The 20,961-nt window shown below is 43.7% G+C and overlaps 1 protein-coding gene across 1 annotated transcript in view; it reads left to right on the top strand.

The window, feature by feature from the left end:
• Positions 1-20,961, top strand: part of MYO7A (myosin VIIA) — a 739,224-nt gene that overhangs the window by 387,868 nt on the left and 330,395 nt on the right. The window contains exons 6-8 of the mRNA XM_085623258.1: positions 1,784-1,905; positions 5,686-5,828; positions 13,636-13,749. Coding sequence (XP_085479384.1) covers positions 1,784-1,905; positions 5,686-5,828; positions 13,636-13,749 — 379 coding nt within the window. The remainder of the gene's footprint in view (positions 1-1,783; positions 1,906-5,685; positions 5,829-13,635; positions 13,750-20,961) is intronic.

Below are 20,961 nucleotides of genomic sequence, written 5' to 3'. Positions count from 1 at the left end.
TCCTACAGCGCCATGAAGCCTACGGGCGTACGTGCGCTTTATAAGCTAAATTTAACATAACATAACATAACATAACTACTGTGCAAATGTGTGCATAAATGTTTTTTTTAAATAGTTGTGTCCACAAAGCATTTCACTGTTTTGCAGTGTTTGTTTATATATATCGTGAACCTCAGTTTATCTTCCATGTGTTTTCCCTCCCATCTTAAACTTAAATAATAACCAAATAATCGAGGGTGATTGATCAAGCAATATGACAAATGTGATGTTTCAAAAAGGTGAGTTTTGAGTTTTTGGGCTTGAGTAGCTGAAGCCTTACATAAATTGTGTTGCCCTCAATCTTGGCATGTCCCACATCAGCTCCTCGCTCTATTTTGTTCTTCACTGGTGCATCATGGCAGACTATTGGGACATGATATGATCGACAACCCTGTTCAACGTTGTATGCTGCTTACTTACAACTGGGCTGCTCCTCAGCAACACATGCAAGATCACCAAGCTGGGATAAGCAGAGCAGAGAATGTTCTTTTGCACATCAGTTACTGGTTGAAGTTTGTGCCACAACAGGAAAGGACTTATTCAGGCGAAATGGAAGAAAGACAAATACAGTAGAAGTAGTCCTCAAGGAGAGTGCCCAGGCGGAAGTGCAAGACAGGGAGGTGCCATAGAGAGGAGGGACAGAAGGAGGTGGGATGTGGTTCCTGCACCCTCCACCACAACATGTGCAGGAGGAGTAGGCACACAGAGAGTGGAGAGGCAAAAAGAGAGAGAAAGGTAGAGACAGGTAAAGAGGGAATGAGAAACAGAGACTGAGTAAGAGAACGGGAGTTTGGAAATTAAGGGGTAGTGTGGAGATAGTGGTAGAGAGAGCTACAGCAAGCTGCATTGGACACCAGTGTTTTTTACTACATTTTTTGTTTCACATGAAAACATATGACTTCCCTTATACCTTAATAAACAAGGGGCGCATTGTCAATCGTAACCTGCCACCTACACTTACCAAATTTAGGCATGGTTTAAGTAGTGCAGGGAAGGTCATTGCAATTTTTAGTACCTATCTACAGGTAAGAATTTGCATTGTTTGCCAAGTTGGCCGCTCCCATAATCAGGATTAGCTTTTCCAACCTTTTGCAATAATGGCTGCCTAGGAATCCATACATCTTAGAGACTTTCAAAAATCTCCTTATAGAAAAATCTGCAAATATTGCTTTTGTGTCTCAGGATCTAGTGGTGTAGAAGACCCATTCCACTCTGTGCTCATATGTCACACTTACATTTGCAAAGTTTTCTGAATCAAGCCCACCATACTCAGGCTAAAATGGCACCAGACTGCCTAAATGCACAATATAAAATGGTGGTTGTAGAGTAGTTTCACTACACTTGCACCCTAAATTTTTCGAACTATACATGTAAAATTACTTGAACCAAAATGTCAGTTTTTCGGTACTGAATTCATATGTGTATGGATCAAAAAATGTTGTGATTATTTGTGAAATAGTTAATAAGAATTTACAAAGATACGTATGGAAACGTACTGAAATAGTGGAGAGAAGGATGGACAAATAAGAACTTGCTCAATTGTATCTACAATCCACTACAATATTTTAGAAGACCTCTTTGTGAACACTGATTGACCAAGTTAGGGATTAGAAACTGATTGACTTTGATGATCATTCACCTCAGCACAGACACTGAGTAACATAGTGACAGGTCAGCAGCGCTATTCTGGAAAGGATTCACCTTGCTCCGATTAAGTTAATTTGTTTCTGTCTCATTCCTCCAGTGGGGAGTCTGGTGCCGGAAAGACAGAAAGCACTAAGCTGATCCTGCAGTTCCTGGCAGCCATCAGCGGTCAGCACTCCTGGATAGAGCAACAGGTACTGGAAGCCAACCCCATCTTGGAAGGTGAGAATAATTAAGACAAGCTTTTGCAATGCAATCGGTCTCGCCTTTAGGACCTTATATGTATTTAGCTAAGCAGCACATTAGCCTGGGTGCTGAAACATCTACTGTTCTTTAACATGGAAGGAAAGTAAGCACCAAACTGCGTGACACGCCAGGCATGGGAACACATGGAGAGAAATATTGCATTTCAGCGGGAAATGGTATAGTCCAAAACTCTGTTTTTAATATAAAAGCAGGGCCTTTGGTGGTCATGCCACTGAAAATACAAGATTTGAAAAAAATATTATTGTCTACAGGTGCTTGTGGAAAACAATTTCTATGGCTGGAATACAGAGAATGCTAAAGTGATTCTGGTATTTTACTGACCTCTGCAGTTCGTTTGCTATCAAGAAAATTAAATAGAGGTAGTTGCCAGAAAAATTCAAAAAAGAAAGTCCCTCAGCAGAAAGCAATTCTGGTATTTTACTGACCTCTGCTGGTCGTTTTCTATCAAGACAGTCAAATAGAGGCAGTTGAACAGAAAAAAAGTCCCTAAGCGGAAGCAGACAAGTCCTAGGGCTAATCTCCAGAGCCCACAAAGTACATACACATATAGGTATATACTAAAGTATACACTGAAGTATATATACTAAAGTATATACAAGAGGACTCGAATGCTCGCCCTAAAAACCCCTAATTACAAAAGGGTGAGCTAAAACAATAGAGCTCATGGGATAAAACTAGAGTTTCCTTTCAGTACACTCTGAAATATGGAGAAAGAGACAAGAGACAATTATCTTGTGGTTGTAATGAATTGAAAATAGCCAGTTTCCATCGTTGTGCAGAGGTGTGTGTGTTATGTGTAGCATAGGTTTTGTATTGGATGGGTATCCTTGAAGTATAAAAAACTATAGTATGATATACTGTGCCATACAGTACAGCTCACATGCAAAGGTTGAAAAGTTTACACAAATAAAAACATTTCTCTAATTTGACACCTGCCTCGAGGAGGTGTGTTTTTCTGTGGCATTCCTCAGGACCTATAATAGCAGATCTAAGGTAACAGAACCCTGAACCCTATGGGTGTGTAAGCAGCGGCGGCTCCTCCTCAATGGCGGAGGAGCATCGCCCCACTGCATTGCTCAGAGGCATCAGGTGAAAAATAAAATGATGTTCTATCATTGTTTTATTTTTCATTTGCCGGCTCTGAGCCAGCGCGTGCAGGGAGGGGCGGGCCCAAGTCATGGGAGGCATGAGGAGGAGTGCTATGTGCACTAAGTTCTAAGTGCTCATGAGTGTTTGGCCGGCCATTTCAGGGCGGCCAAACACAGGTGCACACTTAGGTTTCTCCAACCTGGCTGCATTGAACAGCCGGGCTGCGGAAAGCCCACAGACCCCTTGTCTCTTACTCGGAGCGTCTTTTTAGTCCGCTTAGGCCAATCCCCGTGCTGCTTTCTTTGCACAAGAGCAGCATAGGGATTGCACAGGGATTCTGTCCAAGGGGCTGCTGGGACCAGGAAGAGCACAGGAGGCGCAACGCTGGAGGCGGCTGGAAGCGTAAGGTAAGTTCTTTAAAAAATAATATTATTATTTATTAACACCCCCCACGTGCTCTCCCCCTTCATTTGCACACACTCCCGCGTTCCCTCCACCCACCCCATCACCCTTTGGTTGTGGCAGCCGCCACTGTGTGTAAGTATGACTTGCATGACTGTATGTGTTTGTCCCACATACAATAGCAAGTTTGACTAAAATTAGTTGTTAAAGATTATAGCATAGGGATATGCTTCTGACATATTAACACAGGGATATGCTATTATGGGCCCTGAAGAAAGTTACAAGACCCTATTTGTCTGAAAAACGGCGGGTGAAACGCGTAGACCCATCTCTTGATGCAGGGGATCACTAATTGTCCCCATAGACCTCATCCTTGTTTTTAATCTTGTCCGAGCATCTTGAAGAAGATTTAAATGTGTAGATGGGACTCGAGACAATTTTATGTTTAACACAGATCCCATCACCAAACGTAACTCTAATATCATCTCCCTTTTTTTTAAGGTCAAGCCCACCCAGATAAACAGGTGTTCTGGGTGAGGACTCAATGATGAAGCATGCCACTAGTTCTAGTGGGTGAGAGTCTTCTTATAGATTGGAAGGATTCCCTTTTGAGGTCAGGTTGGGTTGATTTAGTAGGTATCTGAACATTTAGTGCTTTCTCTCCACATTAAATAAATACAGACGGTCACAAATTAAATTTATATGCGGTGCATGTACAAGCTCTGTTTATCACATTCAAGCCAACCCTCTTGGCTTTGCCTGTGCTGGGAAAAAGTAGCACAAGGATTGTTTTCTGTATAAAATGCGTATGGAAAATAAAAAATTGAGTGTTTCAAGCAGTGTGATGACCACATGCACTTTTCAAATCTAAAACAGTCCCTTGTGCATTCCAGTGGAAGCACTTCCTAGATGGTGGAATGATTCACCAAGTAGCGAATAGCATGAGATGAGAATGGTGAAAGAAAAATAGTCCTCTGCGTGGAGGCAAAGCATACTCTATGTATATTAAAAAAATTGGTAACAATTCGTCGTGCAAACAATTACACTTTCAAGTCAGACCTAAAAATGTCCCATGCTGAGTTCTGCAGACTCCCTCGCCTTCCTTCTCTAAGATGAACCCTACACACACCAAGCATGGAGAACTGAGAAAGGGTAAGTAATGCTACCTCCATCTTCAAGAGAAATACAAAACTTATTTTCTTAAAAGCATAAGGTTAATTGACATCATTTAACTTTTTTAAACATATTTTATGAAATAATAACATTATTTTGACATATTCCAGGGATACTGATAAGGTTTATCAACAATTCCGACAAATGACAAGCACTGAAATACAAAACAAATGTTTAATAGGCGGAGCAGTTAAGGGAATCTAAATTTAGAGAATAGCAGATGACGACTATATTTTACTACTGTGTTTCATGCACTGTTAGACACACACACTCATACGTCAGGGGGGGTTAATATATTTTGAAAACGTACCTGACCGCTGGGCCCGCCTTTTCCTGCTCTCCTGCCTCAGGCAGAAACAGGAAGCAGGCGGCCTCCCTCCCCTCCCCTAAGTCAATCACAAAGCTGTAATGGCAGGGTTGTGATTGGTTGGGACACCGACCAGCCAGGCGCCTAGTGGGAGGCCATTTTCTTCATGTAGGCTGCATGCAGCCTACATGGAGGAAAGGCAGAGTGCGCATGACTGGTTTGGTCGGCCCTAGAGGGCCAACCAAACAGTCAGTGCCCTCAGCAGTGGGCAAGCCACTCCTCCCCTGCTCTAGACCAGACCAGCCCACCCCCAACTAAACCCTTCTGTTTTCTTGCAGTGCGACAAGCAGAAACATAACATGGTAGTTTTACCATTTTATGTTTCTGCTTCTAGCACTGCGAGAAAGCAGTGGGGCAACGCTCCTACGCCCACATGGAGGAGCCGCCCCTGTCTAATGCCCAAGATTCTTGAGGGCATTGACAAGCACTGTAAGCATTTAAGTGTGACTTCATGTTAATGAAATTGTATCTTTCTCATCACAACACTGGCCAACAATTTTTTTCTAGTTTTCTGAAGCTTGTTGTACTCACAATACCTAGCTGCAATGTCATATTGCCAACATTTGCTTTTCAGCTACTGAACAGTTGCTTTAAATTTAGGATTATCTGACTTCTTTAGCAATCACTGTTAAGTTCAATGAAAACAGTGATTATTTCAATCAGATAATGGTCCCTCGTGTTTGTTTGGCATGTGCTTTTTTCAGCTTTTGGCAACGCAAAGACTATTCGCAATGATAACTCCAGCCGCTTTGGTAAATACATCGATATCCATTTCAACAAGAAAGGAGCCATTGAAGGGGCAAAGATTGAGCAGTATCTGCTGGAGAAGTCTAGAGTCTGTAGACAGGTAATATCCCTTAATTTGCCATTTAGTATCAATATGGTGTTCTCTTCACACTTGTGTGGCTTGCCAACCTAGGCAGAAACCAAGCACCCACCCATATTCACCTTTCTTCATGATCCTGGTCATGTTATGGCCCGAAGCTTGACTTGTGTCAGTGTGGTTTGATTTAATCAATTTGAAGGCAGTGTTCACCTTATAATCCCTCATTACAAATTGGCTGGAATTGTGTGCTGGAATACTGGGGGGACCAGAATCACTGACTCCAGGCGGTATGCCACACCAAATTATGGCAATTGCACGTTTATTCCCCAGAATAGAGAATAACAGCTCAGGCCCGGTGTGACCAGATCCCTTATGGTGTAGTTGTTCCAGATTCCTGCTATAACACTGCTGACATTTTTTTGACTTTTTTGAGGAGGCAAAGAGTGTCAGCTGGCTGGGGTATTGGATATTGTGGGGGTGCAAGGTTGTACCGCCTACCTCGGGGAGCCTTGTGTGCTCGCCCCTTGCTGCCGCAGGACTTGGGTGGGGCTGCTCTCTGTAGCCCCTAGCCCTGCAGCAGGAAAGCCAGGCCTGGTGTCTCCAGATCAGAAAATATCGACTCCAGAGTGTGCAGAACCAATACCTCCGGGCCCAGGTAGACTTCATGCTGAGTTATCGCTCTAGGTGAAATACCCTAATCCGCAATGAGAGCCTTAGTGCCTTCTTGGCACTGAAGATAACCAGAGAAGGCGCTGGAGAGACTCCATTTAACAAAGTGCTGCCTACCTAAAAATAAATGTCTTAACAACCTTCCTAAAAGCCAAGTGATTTTTGTTTTGACGCAATGTCAATGGGAGTTTATTCCTCAGTTAAGGGCCTAAAAAGAGGAAGGAAAGCCCACCTTAGCAAGACCTTTTCATTCCTCCCATGCATCCTCTGGGTGTTTGTATGTCTCAACTTAGCAATTTAGCTGGGTGTTACTGAGGCGGAAAATAGGCCTGGAAACCAAATGAAAAGTGGCCCCTTTGAGGGAATTTGATAGCTAAAAAACTGACCCATATTTGCAAATCCGGGTAGTTTTAAAGTTGCAAAGGCAAGCAGTATAGGTGTTTTGCAAGGTATGGGAGACTACATACATTTGTGCTTGCAGCAGGTGAGCACAAGAAAGAAATAAACAGTAAAACACCAGTCCACTATACCATGACAACACTAAAGAACCGGTCTACCAGACCATTAAAGAGGCCCAGAAACAGCCAAAAAAGCCTGCACATTGATATGTCGGACCAGCCCTTCGGGCCCTGCCAGAAAGCTCCATTGACCAGTCTGACACTGCAGGTGAGACACAGCTGAAGGCTTTTACGGGATCATTTAGACCCTGGATGATGATCCTCCGGTCCAAACTGGGGGTGGGGCGCGGGCTGCAGGGGGCAGTGGACATGGTCTCCACTCCCTCATGGAGAACGGTTAATCCTGTTTAATTCCTGCCTCCCCATCTTTAATCTCTGTGCTGCAGGGCCTGTGCTCCAGCTGAATACTAACCATGACTTTTGAATCCAGCAAGGCGCCTGGCAGGCCACTACTTGGAAAGACACAGAATTACCAATGTTTGTATATTTTTTCCCCTTGGGTCCCCTCAACCAGTTCTTTGTTGCATAGGGTGGGAGTTTGCAGTTTGCTGAGAAGCTGGTTGCCAAGGAGGATGGGGGTGCACAACCTAGGAATTCTGGGCAGCATATGTAGGTACTAGGACCCTTGTGATTCTGGGCAGACTCTGAAGGGGTACCACATGATATGCGGGGAGTGTAGTTCTGGGAAGTATGTGCAGTACGTGAATGAATGTTGGAGAACAAAGACACGTTCAACCGTAGCTCCCATGTGTGGCATAATCTATTTGCATGCTCCAGGGCTGGGGAAGAAGCTACAACTAGTGACAAGTAGGAGATGTGTGCCTGCTAAAAACAAGACTGCTTCCACTGAGAGTTTCTAACAGTACAGCAAACTGCTTGTGCGTGCCCTGAATCGATGCAAAGCAGTCTACGACTGGCACACATGGAGTCAAAGCCTTGCTCCAGCCCACACATGGCCACAGAAACAATCGAAGGCCCCGCAGAGGAGCGTATTTCAAAACACCCACCAATACTGCCAGCAGAGGTGGCTCCTCCATTAGGGCGGAGGAGCGCTGCACTACTGCTTTCTTGCAGTGCGAGAAGCAGAAACATAAATGGTATTTTAAATACCATTTATGTTTCTAATTCTCACCCTGCGAGAAAGCAGAAGACAGGGCGGGCGGTTGGATATGCCTGGTTGAAGGCGGGCGGGCGGGCGGGACTGGGAGGAGTGGCTTCCCACTGTTGTGGGCCCTGACTGTTTGGTCGGCCCTCTGGGGCCAACCAAACCAGTCATTCACACTCTACGGGGCCGATTCACAGAACTAATCTGAGACAAAATCCTAAAATTACTATTTTGGTATTCGCAGAAAGCATTTAGTGGTAGTAAAGTTAGGATTTTGTCTTAAATTTGACTTAGGACAGACTTAAGATAGATTTAAGACAGACTTAAGACAAAATCCTAACTTTACTACTACTAAATGCCTTCTGTGAATACCAAAAGTAGTAAGTTTAGGAATTTGTCTCAGATTACTTCTGTGACTCGGGCCCTACATTTTCTCTATGTAGGCTGCATGCAGCCTACATAGAGAAAATGGCCTCCGTACACGCGGCCAGTAGGGCGCTGTCTGCACCAATCACAACGCTGCCATTTCAGAGTTGTGATTGGCTTAGGGGAGGGGAGGGAGGATGCCTAGTTCCTGTGCAGGAAAGCAGCAGGAAAAAAGCGGCCGCGGGACCCGGCCAGAAGCGGAGGCAGCGTGGGACCCGGTAAGGGTTTAACATACATTCATAGCGAAATTAATGTCACCGTTTCCCCTAAATCTTACGTGTTTGTATTTTCAAATGTGGTTTGTGTGCAGCACTCATTGAGACAGATTTCTCTGCTTGTGATCGGTAGGTAGTAGCCCCCTTTCCTCCTAAGTAAACACTGGACAAGCACCAGATAAAAATTATGTTTTACAAATGCTGCACTTGTGTTTCCTATACTCAGTTATCCCCTTAGGTATACAAGAGACACGTGTGATTTACCGCAAGCGAAATGGCATCTGAATTTTCCTTCTGCGTTTATGTGTGTGATGGTGTTTGTTATATATACTATCCCTATGAAGGGTGGAGGGCGCAATGTATGTTAGTTCGTGTCGATGAGCGAGTGTACTGGCTGTCAGGATGGTGGGTAGCTTTGTGATTATCGCCGTTGTTCTCCCCTCCCCTCCATCCTCTGGGTTCTCTGAATGGGAAATGCAATTCAGGGTCTTTGCAAGTCCAGTTGTACACACCTAGTTGGCGGCAGCGCCCTCCCCCTCAGCCTGTTTACAATGGAACGGAAAGATGTCCTTTTCTGCTCCACATCACCTGTGGAAAGCACGCCCACAGTGGCGCATTCGGAAGGGAGCATAGTATGAAGTTAGACACCGGCTGCTCCCACACTGCCGCGGTTGCTGGGGGCCTCCTGGCCCCCGCCTACTGTCACCTACTTATGTTACCCTAAGCTGGAGAGCTCGACACTAAGGTCACCCCCGTTTTTACAAAGGATTAGGTCCCACTCATCACGATTGAGGCTCACATTGGGGTACATCCCAGGCTGAATCTCACCCCTAGAATGGAGGTTGGGACCTGATTTTCAAATGCAGCAGGCCTGCGTAGAGTTTTACTCTCTTATTTTTTAACCCCCCCCCCCCCCCACGGCACCCTCCACCGCGCGAACCCCCGCGCCACCGGCCTCCCCAACCGCGAGTCATGTGAGCCGCCACTGACTGCCAGTGAGGCTGTTGGCAGAGACGCTGCACTGCACCCCGAACATAGAGTTACTATTCAGAAGAAGCAAGAAAATAACTACAACGCCAACAAGGTACAAAAACCAGGGAGCATACTCACAGTCAGGGGTGATTGAAACACACTGTGACACATGCTTCGGGACGAGGCTGATGCTTGCAGAAATTGTCGGGGCAAGTTCTGTGACTTTACCGATGAGGAACTCATGTACCTTAGAGTCATCGATGGCTGCCTTTTAGATTCTTTTAGAAGGCTCATGCTGAGAGAGAAACTCAGTCTAGAGAAAATACGGATGGCTGCGGAAGCTGAGGAATGAGCAAAATGATAAGCTTCTGACATGGAAGCAGGGACAGCACACCATGTATCAGCATTGTCCATTAAAAGCAACCACAAAACAGATGTACATAAGTAGATGTCGTTGAAGAAGACAAAACTGTGCTTCCACAGTGGATTTTTGTTTACCCATGAAGGCAAATATCCAGCTTACAGCAAATCTGTAAGGATTGTGGGAAAGAGAACCACTTCATAAATGTGTCGAGCTAGGGAAATATCAAGTGCGTCAGGACGGAAAGAAAAAATTGATGCAAGAATGTACCAGAAGCACTCTTGCCACGCCCACAAAGTCAAAAAGCAGCATCAGCTACGACAAGTAGAGACCAAGCAAAAGCAATCATCGTCCAAGGTTCTTCAACATCGCTATTCAGTACCAACAAAGAAGTTGAGTGTGTGCTGATGATGTCCACCAGAAGACGGTGTGCATATGTGGGGTTTGCTACCTGTGAAAAAGACAGAAGTTCAAAAAGAACTCACACAAAGCGCCGAGCTTCTTACGGACACTGTCCCAAAATTGAATTGACAGTGAATGGTCACCCCATAACCTCAATCATCGACAGAGGACGTCAATTAATAATATGCCAGTGAAAAAGTTAAACAGCCTCTCGTCTGTGACACACCTCACTCCTTCAGACAAAAAGGTATACTCCTGGGCCTCTTCTAAATCGTTACGAAGCCAATGGTAATTCACAGCTGCAATGCAACACAAAAGGACATCAGTATGAGCCACCATTCATGTCCTACAAGGAACCTCGTCATGTGCATGCTTGCTCAGTTTTGCCTCAGTGGCTAATATGTGGTTAATATCCCTCAACTACAACCTGTGTGTTCAGCCTGATATCATGAGCCAATTCCCGTTGTTGTTTTATGGCTTCCATGGTGGCTCCACCCTATAATACGAAGAACGTGATTTTATTGCAGGTTCTTGGAGTAAAAGTTTTGTTATTTACAGTGTTGCAAATAATCAGTGCCACAGTTAACCAACGTGATTGTTTTATTGACCTTGTGAAAATGAAAGTCTGATTCAGTCGAGCTGGATTTGAAAACTGTGATCTGTATGCTGAAGCTGGTTTTCTACAGAAGACCACATAGCTCACCAAGCTGCCATTTCAGAGTTGTGATTGGCTTAGGGGAGGGGAGGGAGGATGCCTAGTTCCTGTCCAGGAAAGCAGCAAGAAAACGCGGGCGCGGGACCCGGCCAGAAGCGGATGCGGCGTGCTACCCGGTAAGGGTTTAACATACATTCATAAGGAAATTAATGTCACAGTTTCCCCTAAATCTGTATTTTCAAATGTGGTCTGTGTGCGGCACTTATTGAGACAGATTTCTCTAAGAGCTTGCGATCGGTAGGTAGTAGCCCTCTTTCCTCCTAAGTAAACACTGGACAAGCACCAGACAAAAATGATGTTTTACAAATGCTGCACTTGTGGTTCCTATACTCAGTTATCCCCTTCGGTATACAAGGGACACGTGTGATTTACCGCAAGCGAAATGCCATCTGAATTTTCCTTCTGCGTTTATGTGTGTGATGGTGTTTGTTATATATACTATCCCTAGGAAGGGTCGAGGGCGCAATGTATGTTAGTTCGTGTCGATACTGTATACCTGAGATGTTTGTAAACGCTCAAGTCTGATTATGAGTTTAGATGTTATTTATCGCCCCAGATAAATACCAATACCATGGGGTGCACAAGGTGCGTTATTTATCCAGTGCGATAAATAACACCTATTACGAGCTATTGGGGAATAACATACAGGTTTTGTTGTTTAACGCACCAAAAACCGCATGATATGGTAAATACCGTCTGCCTGTCCCTTGTTAAGGTTTGACCTCTCGAAATGTAATAATGGTTGCGTTATTTAATGCATCTGATAATTATCGGGTGTGTTAAATATCTTCAAATTCGTAAATCCGACCTGTGCGTAAACAGGGCTTTATGTACGTGTCGGAATTAACCAACCCACTTGGCCCTATTTGTTCATAATGTGCAGTGCCTCAGTCGAATATTGCTGCACCCACAAAAGCTTACACTCTTTCCTAAGAATTCTGGTTAGACTTAAGGTGCATCAAACTTAAGCTTGCCATCTTCTTCACCAGGATTTACTGAGGTGGTTGGCAGAGAGTGGCACCCTGGCAGTCTACAATTATGTACCTATCCACTGACCCATCAGTTGTTGATGCTAAGCCCAGGATTGAAAATTAGGTGTTTGATAATCATTCTCTGAACCTAGGCTCTGGGTACCACATTTCTGGAAAGAAGATGAAGGTGGGGATGGCGCAGCGATTGGCCATGGGATAGTGCCAATGTTTGTTTATTTATGTTGGTGTTGTATAGTGTTAACATGCCACCTTACGGTCACTTTGGAGGTGCTGTACATCAAAGGGTATGCACCGGGGGAAAAACTCTTATCCTGGTGGCCTCTTATCTCTGATACACACACGCACATGCGCACACACCCACACTTTGTATTATGGATGACGCTGCCATTTTATCTGTGATCCCTTCCGTTGCCCGCTTACAATTCACTTCTATAAATGTCAATGTTTAATGCACCTGCTCGACAAACTTTTTTGTTCAGAGAAAACAACCTACCAAAGCAGGAGTTGGTTTTCTCTAAATAAGAAATAGAATTCAATGGCACCAAGAAGCAGGGAGTATTTTTCTGTGCACACAGGGGGCATTCTTCATTGTCCCTGCATGTATCCATCAAGAGTCCCTTGGTGGACTTTGGTAGAGAAAATAAATGATCCACCATTTATAGATTGTGGTGACCACCACTGTGACTTTGTGGTGCTGTAGCAGATGGACCGCTGGGTCAGAGGTTAGATTTGGCAGCGCCAGCACAAACTCCACTATCAGTAACTCAATGATTCCCCCACCTCTAAATGGGTCGGGGGGACAGCAGATTTGGTGAGGTTGGAAGATCTCTGGTATTACCCCTGCTCCAGCAAACTCTAAATGAGGCCCTTACTCACCCTCATGGTCCCACCTCCACTTCCAGCCTCAGCTATTTGTCAAGCAATGTGGTGTCAGATGGAAATATAATGGATCCTGTGTGCAAAAGATGGATCCGCACCCCAACTAGAGGGTGCCAAGAGCAGCTGCCCTGCCAGACCACAGGCAAAACACTTTGGAGGTTCCGTCCTACACCAGTTGTTTGTACACAGCAAAATGTGGAGGTTCCACTAATATGCTAGGGTTCCAATGAAGGAGATGGCAATGCAGTCAGTGACCGCACCAGTGTGGCGCACTCTTCTGTGGTTGGGAATTTCTTTGCCCCAGTAGCAAGTTGGCAATTAAAAGGTGGCCCTAAGGCAGGTGAAAACTCTGTCACCTAAAGCTGGGGTACCTTAATTCCAGCTGATGCTAAATGAATCATGAATTCTGAATAATACAATGGACTTCCCTTCCAAATGAGAGCGCAGAAGCAAATATAGAAACTGAAAAGTGAGACCCCAAGGTTAAAAAATAAACTTCTAATTGCACTTGGGTTTGCATACAAGCAGAAGACTAATCTTGAAATATGAATGGCTGTATCTAAGCATACATTATAGATTTCTCTTCTTCTTCTGAACACATACAACAACAAAAAATCTCCATGTGTCTATCTAGGCGCAGGATGAGCGGAATTACCATGTGTTTTACTGTATGCTGCAAGGAATGACCCCGGACCAGAAGAAGAAGCTGGGTCTGGGGAAGGCGTCCGACTACAACTACCTCGCGATGGTAAGAGAACCTGTGCTGGGTCCTGCTCCGGCCTTAAGCCTAGTGCTGGATGGGAACAGGCTGCTGGTCATTGGAGGGCTCTGCTACACTTGTTGGTCTTTTAGATAATGTTGGAGTGTCCATCGTTGTTACACAAGGGCTGGTACCATGGAACATTGATAGGATATCCACTGACTTTGTAAATGGGTTTAGCTCACATCAGTTGTACGCCATTTTATTACATGCCGCTCTCCTGTAAATTATGCAAAGGTTTGTCGATCATAGACCCACGTTGCACGCCCCTGATGAAAATTAGAATGTGTTAGTGCATCCTTCAAATTCATATTCTATACCTGGCTTCATATTTTAGTTTTGTGCTTTTAAGCTGTAATCTTATTTTGCTGCTATCTAAATATATATCTTTCGCCTACCACTAACGTGGCACAGACAAATGGAAACACACATACTCAAATATAGATCCAAGTGCACACATAAAGGTATAAATACACGTGAACACACCACCAACTCTACCCATCACTGTAAAGACCTGCAGTTTAATCAGTCAATCAATCAGTAGATTTGTAGAGCCTTTTTGTCACCCGTGAGGGTATCCAGGTGCTGGCAGGGTCCAGTAGATTAGCCGAATAGCCAGGACTTCAGGGACTTTCAGAATTCTTACATTGCTGGTCTAGTTCAAGCACCACAAAATAAAACAGATAATGAATTGCACTAACTTTACAAAAACACTATGAGGCAGCCCTCATGGATTACTGAAAACTCCGCAAAGAATGACTTTGACTACTGCTTTACCTCTCTGTCTTACTCACACACACACACACACCCTGTTACTATCCCACACAGAAATGTAGTTACACCTACCATGGACCTAATCATGACTGGACCACAGTTTGTGAGTGCAAATTGCACACCACCAAGGTTACAATAGCTCAGATTTTGCTAATAAGCTGGAGTGCAGTATGTGTCCAAATATACAGTCATGGGGTACACCCCTTAAACTGCCTATGCTATTCCCATTTGCTACTTGAGCAGTTTGCACCCACAATTTGTATCAGGTTTTTCCTTCTACAAATTAGGGGTGCAAAGACCCACAAATTACACCCAGATAACAGTCCCCTTTTTGGAGCAAGCAAGAGTTTGCAGTCAAAACAGGCATAATAGGCTCATCAGAAATGAACTGGCCCCTATATTTGCTAGTCCAGCCTTTTAGGGGGGGCCTTTAAACACCTTATGATATAGGTGATATAGGTGTTCCTTCACCGAGGAAAAACTCTAGCTACTCTGTTCATCCGATATTATGGACACACACAATTGTGCGAGAAAATTTACAGGATGGCCTCACACACCATCCATGTGTCAGGCTTTATTATCAGCCATCCCACATTCGCCAAAGAATCCTCTGATGGGAAACGAGCCCCTACTGGGGCTGTGCTTCAAGCATTAGCAGGAAACAGAGGAGAAAAAGAAAGTGAACGGGGTTCAATACTTAAAATCCCTACCACCTACCGGTTAAATTTTAGAACCTTTATTCCTTGGTGGAGGAGGGATGGTTAAAACGCAGATGGACTCCTTGTTATGGTGCTAATTGTCTGATTATAAACAATCAGCTCTGTTTAGTTAATTGGGTTGAAATGATTCAGCCCCCAAAATGGCCCCTACAAGGGTCCCGGGCTTCCTTCAGGACCAAATTGAATCCTATATGTCCCTACAGTGCTTCCCTATTACATGCATGCTAATTTGCATGCTTACAAAACCCGGTTGGCCCTTATTCCACTCCGAGTCCTTTCTGTGCCAAGAGGAACCTATCTAGAAGACATAAGTATGGGTGGTTAAGTGAATACATTATGTTGCGGGGATTCTGCTCATGCACAGAACTATGCACAGGAAACCAGGACCTCAGTGAATTGTGGTGTACCAAAAAACACACCACAGTACCCAGAACCCCTATCCGACTAGCATCAGTGTCTCATTCATTCTCCGTACTACAGCGAAGCTACCAATGATTAGACAACCCAGAACAAGCAACTTATGGTACTCTCAGGAATGGTGGGAATCAAGAACACTCTTTCGCTTTTATTTTCATACCAGTCCACATTGTGAGTAATCAAGAGACACGGAAAAGTTTAAAATGTTTATTTTTAACTACTTGCTCTAAGATGCAGTATATTGGATAACATAAGCAGGCATATGATTAGAAATAAAACAATCAGCATTGTTACAATTCCATAAAACACAAAGGGAGAAATCATGTTATAATAATAGTGGAAACAGTTCGTATAGCGCCTTGTGAACCACCCTCCCCAGGCTAGGAGCTAGGTTTTATAATAAGAGAAGGTCTCTAGGTTTAAATGGGGAACCCCATACCTCCAAGATCAGTTGAGGTGAATCACATCACAGGATCAGCAACGCTCTCTGTAGTTGGAAAGGTTTTTCTCCAAGTGCCAGAATCGTGCATGCAATGTAATATTAAAGGCACCGGAGTTTCAGATATTTGCAGCTGTGTGCGTGTTGTGTCTAGAGCGAGGGCCGATCAACCTGAAGCAACAGCATACGTTGTTATTTTACCTTGAAGACTTCTGCACATAGTGTACAGGCTAAGGTCGCAGTGTAAGTCTAGGGATGTGAAAAAAAAAACAGACTGTTCTCATGTGAAGAAAAGCAAGCAGTTTAACTTACAATAACAGTTACATGTGGTGTCGTGTGCAAAAGCGGCAAAGTGGCGAAATGGCGTTTAACTTCTAATACGCTTATGCTAACATAGCAATGTGTGCAAGCAGAACCCTGTCTTCACTACACCCTCCCCTGATCGGACCACGAACAAAAAAGGGGAGCAATTTAGGAACGCAGAGTTCAAGTTCGAGTGAGACAGAACCAGGTTCATATTTTGCCAAACCGGATAATTGGAAGTGATAAGTTCGAAGTTGTGAGGTAAAATAAATAAAATAAAAACACGAAAAAGGGGCGGTATACTGCCCACCTTGGAGTGGAAAAAAAAAGTATAAAAATATTGTATTACAGTGCACGTTGAAGATGGACAATTGCCAATTGAATCCATCAGCGTATAGGCACAGTATGTTGCAACAGCCTCCATGAGGAAGTCATCAACAAACGATTCAGCCATCCAATTTAATAAAGTAAACAAACATACATGTTCTTCGATAGCCGGAGCCTCTAGCACCATCAGAGGACAACTTGCGTGTTCTTCAAGGTAACTTCGTGCCAGGAAATCATGTGCAGCAGCACATGTATCCCAATTCCCTAGAACTCCATGCGCAGCCGCGCAGGCCATAATCCCGATACCTGAACAATCCAACTCATGAGCCACTAAGGGACTCATCAGTCGATCATAATCCGGGGCAGGAGACGCCGTATTGGAGAGGCACAAATCCAGAGCCCATTCAAATAAACAATCTAGGCAATGGAACACAGGTTGCATGCAAGTAAAGTATGAAAACCGGAAGGATAATCCATAGGCTACACTCAAAGTGGCCAGAGGTAGCATTCCATAGTATTCAAGCATCCGGTTGCGAAGCTGGAACAGCCGGGGTAGGCTGTCTTGTGACACAGATTGTGCAACCATTTTGGAGCAAACAAATCAACAGCAGCACACCGGCAGCCAAGGTGAGAATTAATGGTAACCCTCCGAAGATGCTGGAAAAAATAGAATGAAAAAATTCCGGTATCACTCCAAATATTGTTTGGAAAGAGGTCACAAGGCTGGAGCCCACAACTTTGAAAAAATGCGCCAAGCCAGTTGTTGACGAGGCATTGAATATAGTGTGAATCAGAGCACCAAAATAAAGTGGGAGATCAGTATTGAAAAGCGCATGCACCTCGGTGCGTGTGTTAGCTACGTGAAGGAAAAATGTTCCACGAGAAGAAGTTAGGGCGACTTCTTTTTGGGACAATAGTGCCCTTATTCTGCTCATCTTGTTGAACTCTGCTTTCAAGGTCGGTATGGAAGGCCAGATGGGAATGTCGAGTCTCCCATGCGGAGGCGGGAAAAGCACATTTTTACAGCAAACTACACGTTGGGAGACAATTACCATATACGGAATCCCTGCCAGCATCCCGCAGCACGCTTCATTATTTAAAAGCAAATAGCTACCGTTAGCTAGTAATGTGAAAGTGGGTGTTATAGCTGGCACTGGATTTCCCTTTAAGATGCAAGCTAAATTCGGGGCTTGGGTTTTACACGTGCCGTGCAGTTGTATATTTTTGCACACTAGTGAGTGATCAGGTGTAGAAGTGCACTCTTCGCCTTTTAAATAAACTTCTTTACCCTCTCTCAGGCACCTGTATGTGAATGGGAGCGACCAAACTTCATGGAGAAAAGCGCTACCTAATGGTTCATATCTGCCTAAGGCATAGTGTTTCATACATGAACTGAACTTAAATAAGGGAAAATGTTGTGTTATTAACCCATGAATGAGCCATACAGCTGAGTTAGATTCGGCCGCAGAAAATGGTAAGGGTTCCAACTTTTCAATGTGCAAAAGCGAATATGTTGCATCTTTCATGGACAAGAAGTATTGTTTGTCAGTCAGATTAAATGGTTAAAACAGAGTTGAGGTATTCATATAGTTCCAAGGAACTTTCCCAGATTTCAATGTTTGTAAAGTCCATGCAAACTGCATAATGGAACGTAATTGATTTTGACCATGGTATAAAACAGACATTTCATCCTGAACAATATCCACAACAGATGAAACAATATTATCTAATGTGTAAATTCTGGAAGAAAGAGTATTAATGCTATTATCAATGACAGCAAGCACTTTTTTCTAAATTAGCTTGATCAATAGCCCTCAATCTAGAAGCAGCTTCAATTTGTGATAATTTCCAAACTTCATTGTAAATAGCATATACCCATATTTTGGACCTGCCTCCTACAGGGCCTCTAACAAAGTCATTCAAATCAACATTGTCAGTCAATTGGGACAAATTGAAGTTTAACTGATGCTAAGGTGGAATGTTTAAGCCAGTGTTGACATAATTTTCCTACTGAATAGGTAGTAACAGAACAAGACTTGTCAAAACAGGGATCCACCCTAACCTGTGTATAGCCTGGTGTCAAACCCAGAAAACAATTTTGGCATGAATCTGAACTTTTTTGCCATATCAACCATCCTTCAGGATCCAAGCTGGAAATGTTGATGGAGGCATTAGTAATCAGGGACTGCAAATCATCAATGGACATATCTGTGTGATTGTCCCAGGTAGGATAAGCACCCAGATCAGGAATGGTAGTGGCATTCATTTTTTTTAGAAGTAGCCAATCCAAAGCAAGTGGTTTGAAAAACAGTAGAATTCAAAAACAACATGTGGTTAGGGATGAGGCACGCACAATGCAAAGCTTCTATGCCTTGCACCTGCCACATTTTGGAACCCCAAACAGAGTTAAGATCAATGGTATCCTTCCAGAGCTCATAGCCTCCTATAGCTAATTGATCCATAAATGATTTTGAGTACAGTAATTTAGTGTGTGTGAGTCTGACTTTGGAAGTTGACTGAGTAGTCATTTTGAAATAAAAGGCTTCAGGATTGGATAGATCAAAATCAGTAAAATGTGTACATTTTTCCAATAGAGTACTCGAACTACCGTCAATGGGAGCTGGGCAGTGTTCCCATTGCATATAATTAACTACATTTCTAAATGTATTAGCTTTATGCAGGAAATGATTGCCATAGTGTTGATAACAAAATAACTCCGCATAATTTGCTGAGTCTAAGTACAAATCTTCAGCATCAAATGCTGCATAATATTTCAAATCAGAAGAAAGAGCCTCAACGGCTTAAACATCCCAATCATCAGAGCATATGTTTTGTTTCACAACGTCCCCCATAGAAACACAAAGTACATTGGGTACATTAATCACCTTCGTTGGGCCATGAATTTTAAATTTTACAGTATCACATACAATCCCATCTAACACAGGCCTAGCAGTGATATTGACAAAAGTCTGGTCCCTCTTCATGATGTGTGATGAGGATGATGAGGAGTGGGGTGCCAAAGTTCCATCAATTATTCTAATTGCAGATCTTTTGGCAAGATAATGTCCAGACGAAAAAAGACAACCACAAATCATTTTCGACAGTAGAAAAGCTCATTTCAGCCGAAGTGTACAAAGTGTGACTTGTAAGCAATAGGGACTGTGTCTCCCTCATTAAATGTCAAGTACGTGAAACCCACTGCGCCCGGCACAATATTACGAGGTTTGTGTGGTTGTCACGTGTCAGTAAGTATTTAGATTTAAGAAGATCAGACTGCAAAGATTGCAGTATAGCTGAATGTTCAGGAAGCCAGCATGATTGGGTAAAAGTAGGTTGTATCAAGGCATATAGCGGCTTGATATGCTGGACATAATCGGGAATGTAAGTATGCCCGAAATTTTAAAAAAAACAGTAAAGATTGTAGTTTTTTCAGAGTTGTAGGAGTGCGCAAACATGCGCATTTTTCCAGGAAATGAGGTGCTAAACCTCGCCCTTCGTTGTTGAGCTCATAGCCCAGGAACAACACTGTATACTTTGCAATGTGCGTTTTGCAAAGTTAAATTTGTAACCGAAGTCCGCAAACATGACAATGATGCGGTCAACGCGACACAGATGCGGCCATAATTCGTCTGTGAGATAAATATCATCAACATATGAGTAGGCATCAGGTTCGATGCTCTCTAACAGAGAGACAACACGTGCAGCAAAGACGTCCATGCTGTTTTTATAGCCAATGGCTAATCTTTTGAACTGTTTTTGTTTGCCGCCAGTAGTAAAGGCTGTCCATTGGCTACTAATAAATGACAGATTATGACTAAAAAAGCCATTGGAAATGTCAAGTGTGGTCTTAAACCTTTTTCTCACGAGACTATCAACCAGGGCAGAACTGTGGGTATTCTGTACCGCGCACGTCCGACAATGAGAGTTCATATGCCGATAATCCAAAACTAGACGGTACGACCCATCAGGTTTGGTTACAGTGAAAAGAGGATTATTCATGGGTGACACACATGTCTCAATTACACCTTGATATTCCAACTGTTTAAGGATTTCCGCAACGGGAGCTTTCACTTCTCGCCTCATGGGATATTCATGGGATATTGGGATTGTGGCAGTGGCATAGACCGCAATGGAATCTCATGGCTAGCTGAAAGTTTACCCCAACCAACTTGAGTACGGTACAAAGTCGGTGCAAGCACCTGAGCCCACTCTTCTGCAAAG

This window comes from Triturus cristatus, chromosome 8, assembly GCF_964204655.1.
Source record: "Triturus cristatus chromosome 8, aTriCri1.1, whole genome shotgun sequence".
Taxonomy (NCBI): domain Eukaryota; kingdom Metazoa; phylum Chordata; class Amphibia; order Caudata; family Salamandridae; genus Triturus; species Triturus cristatus.
Note: the sequence above shows the minus strand (reverse complement) of the source record. Positions and strands in the feature narration are given on the sequence as shown.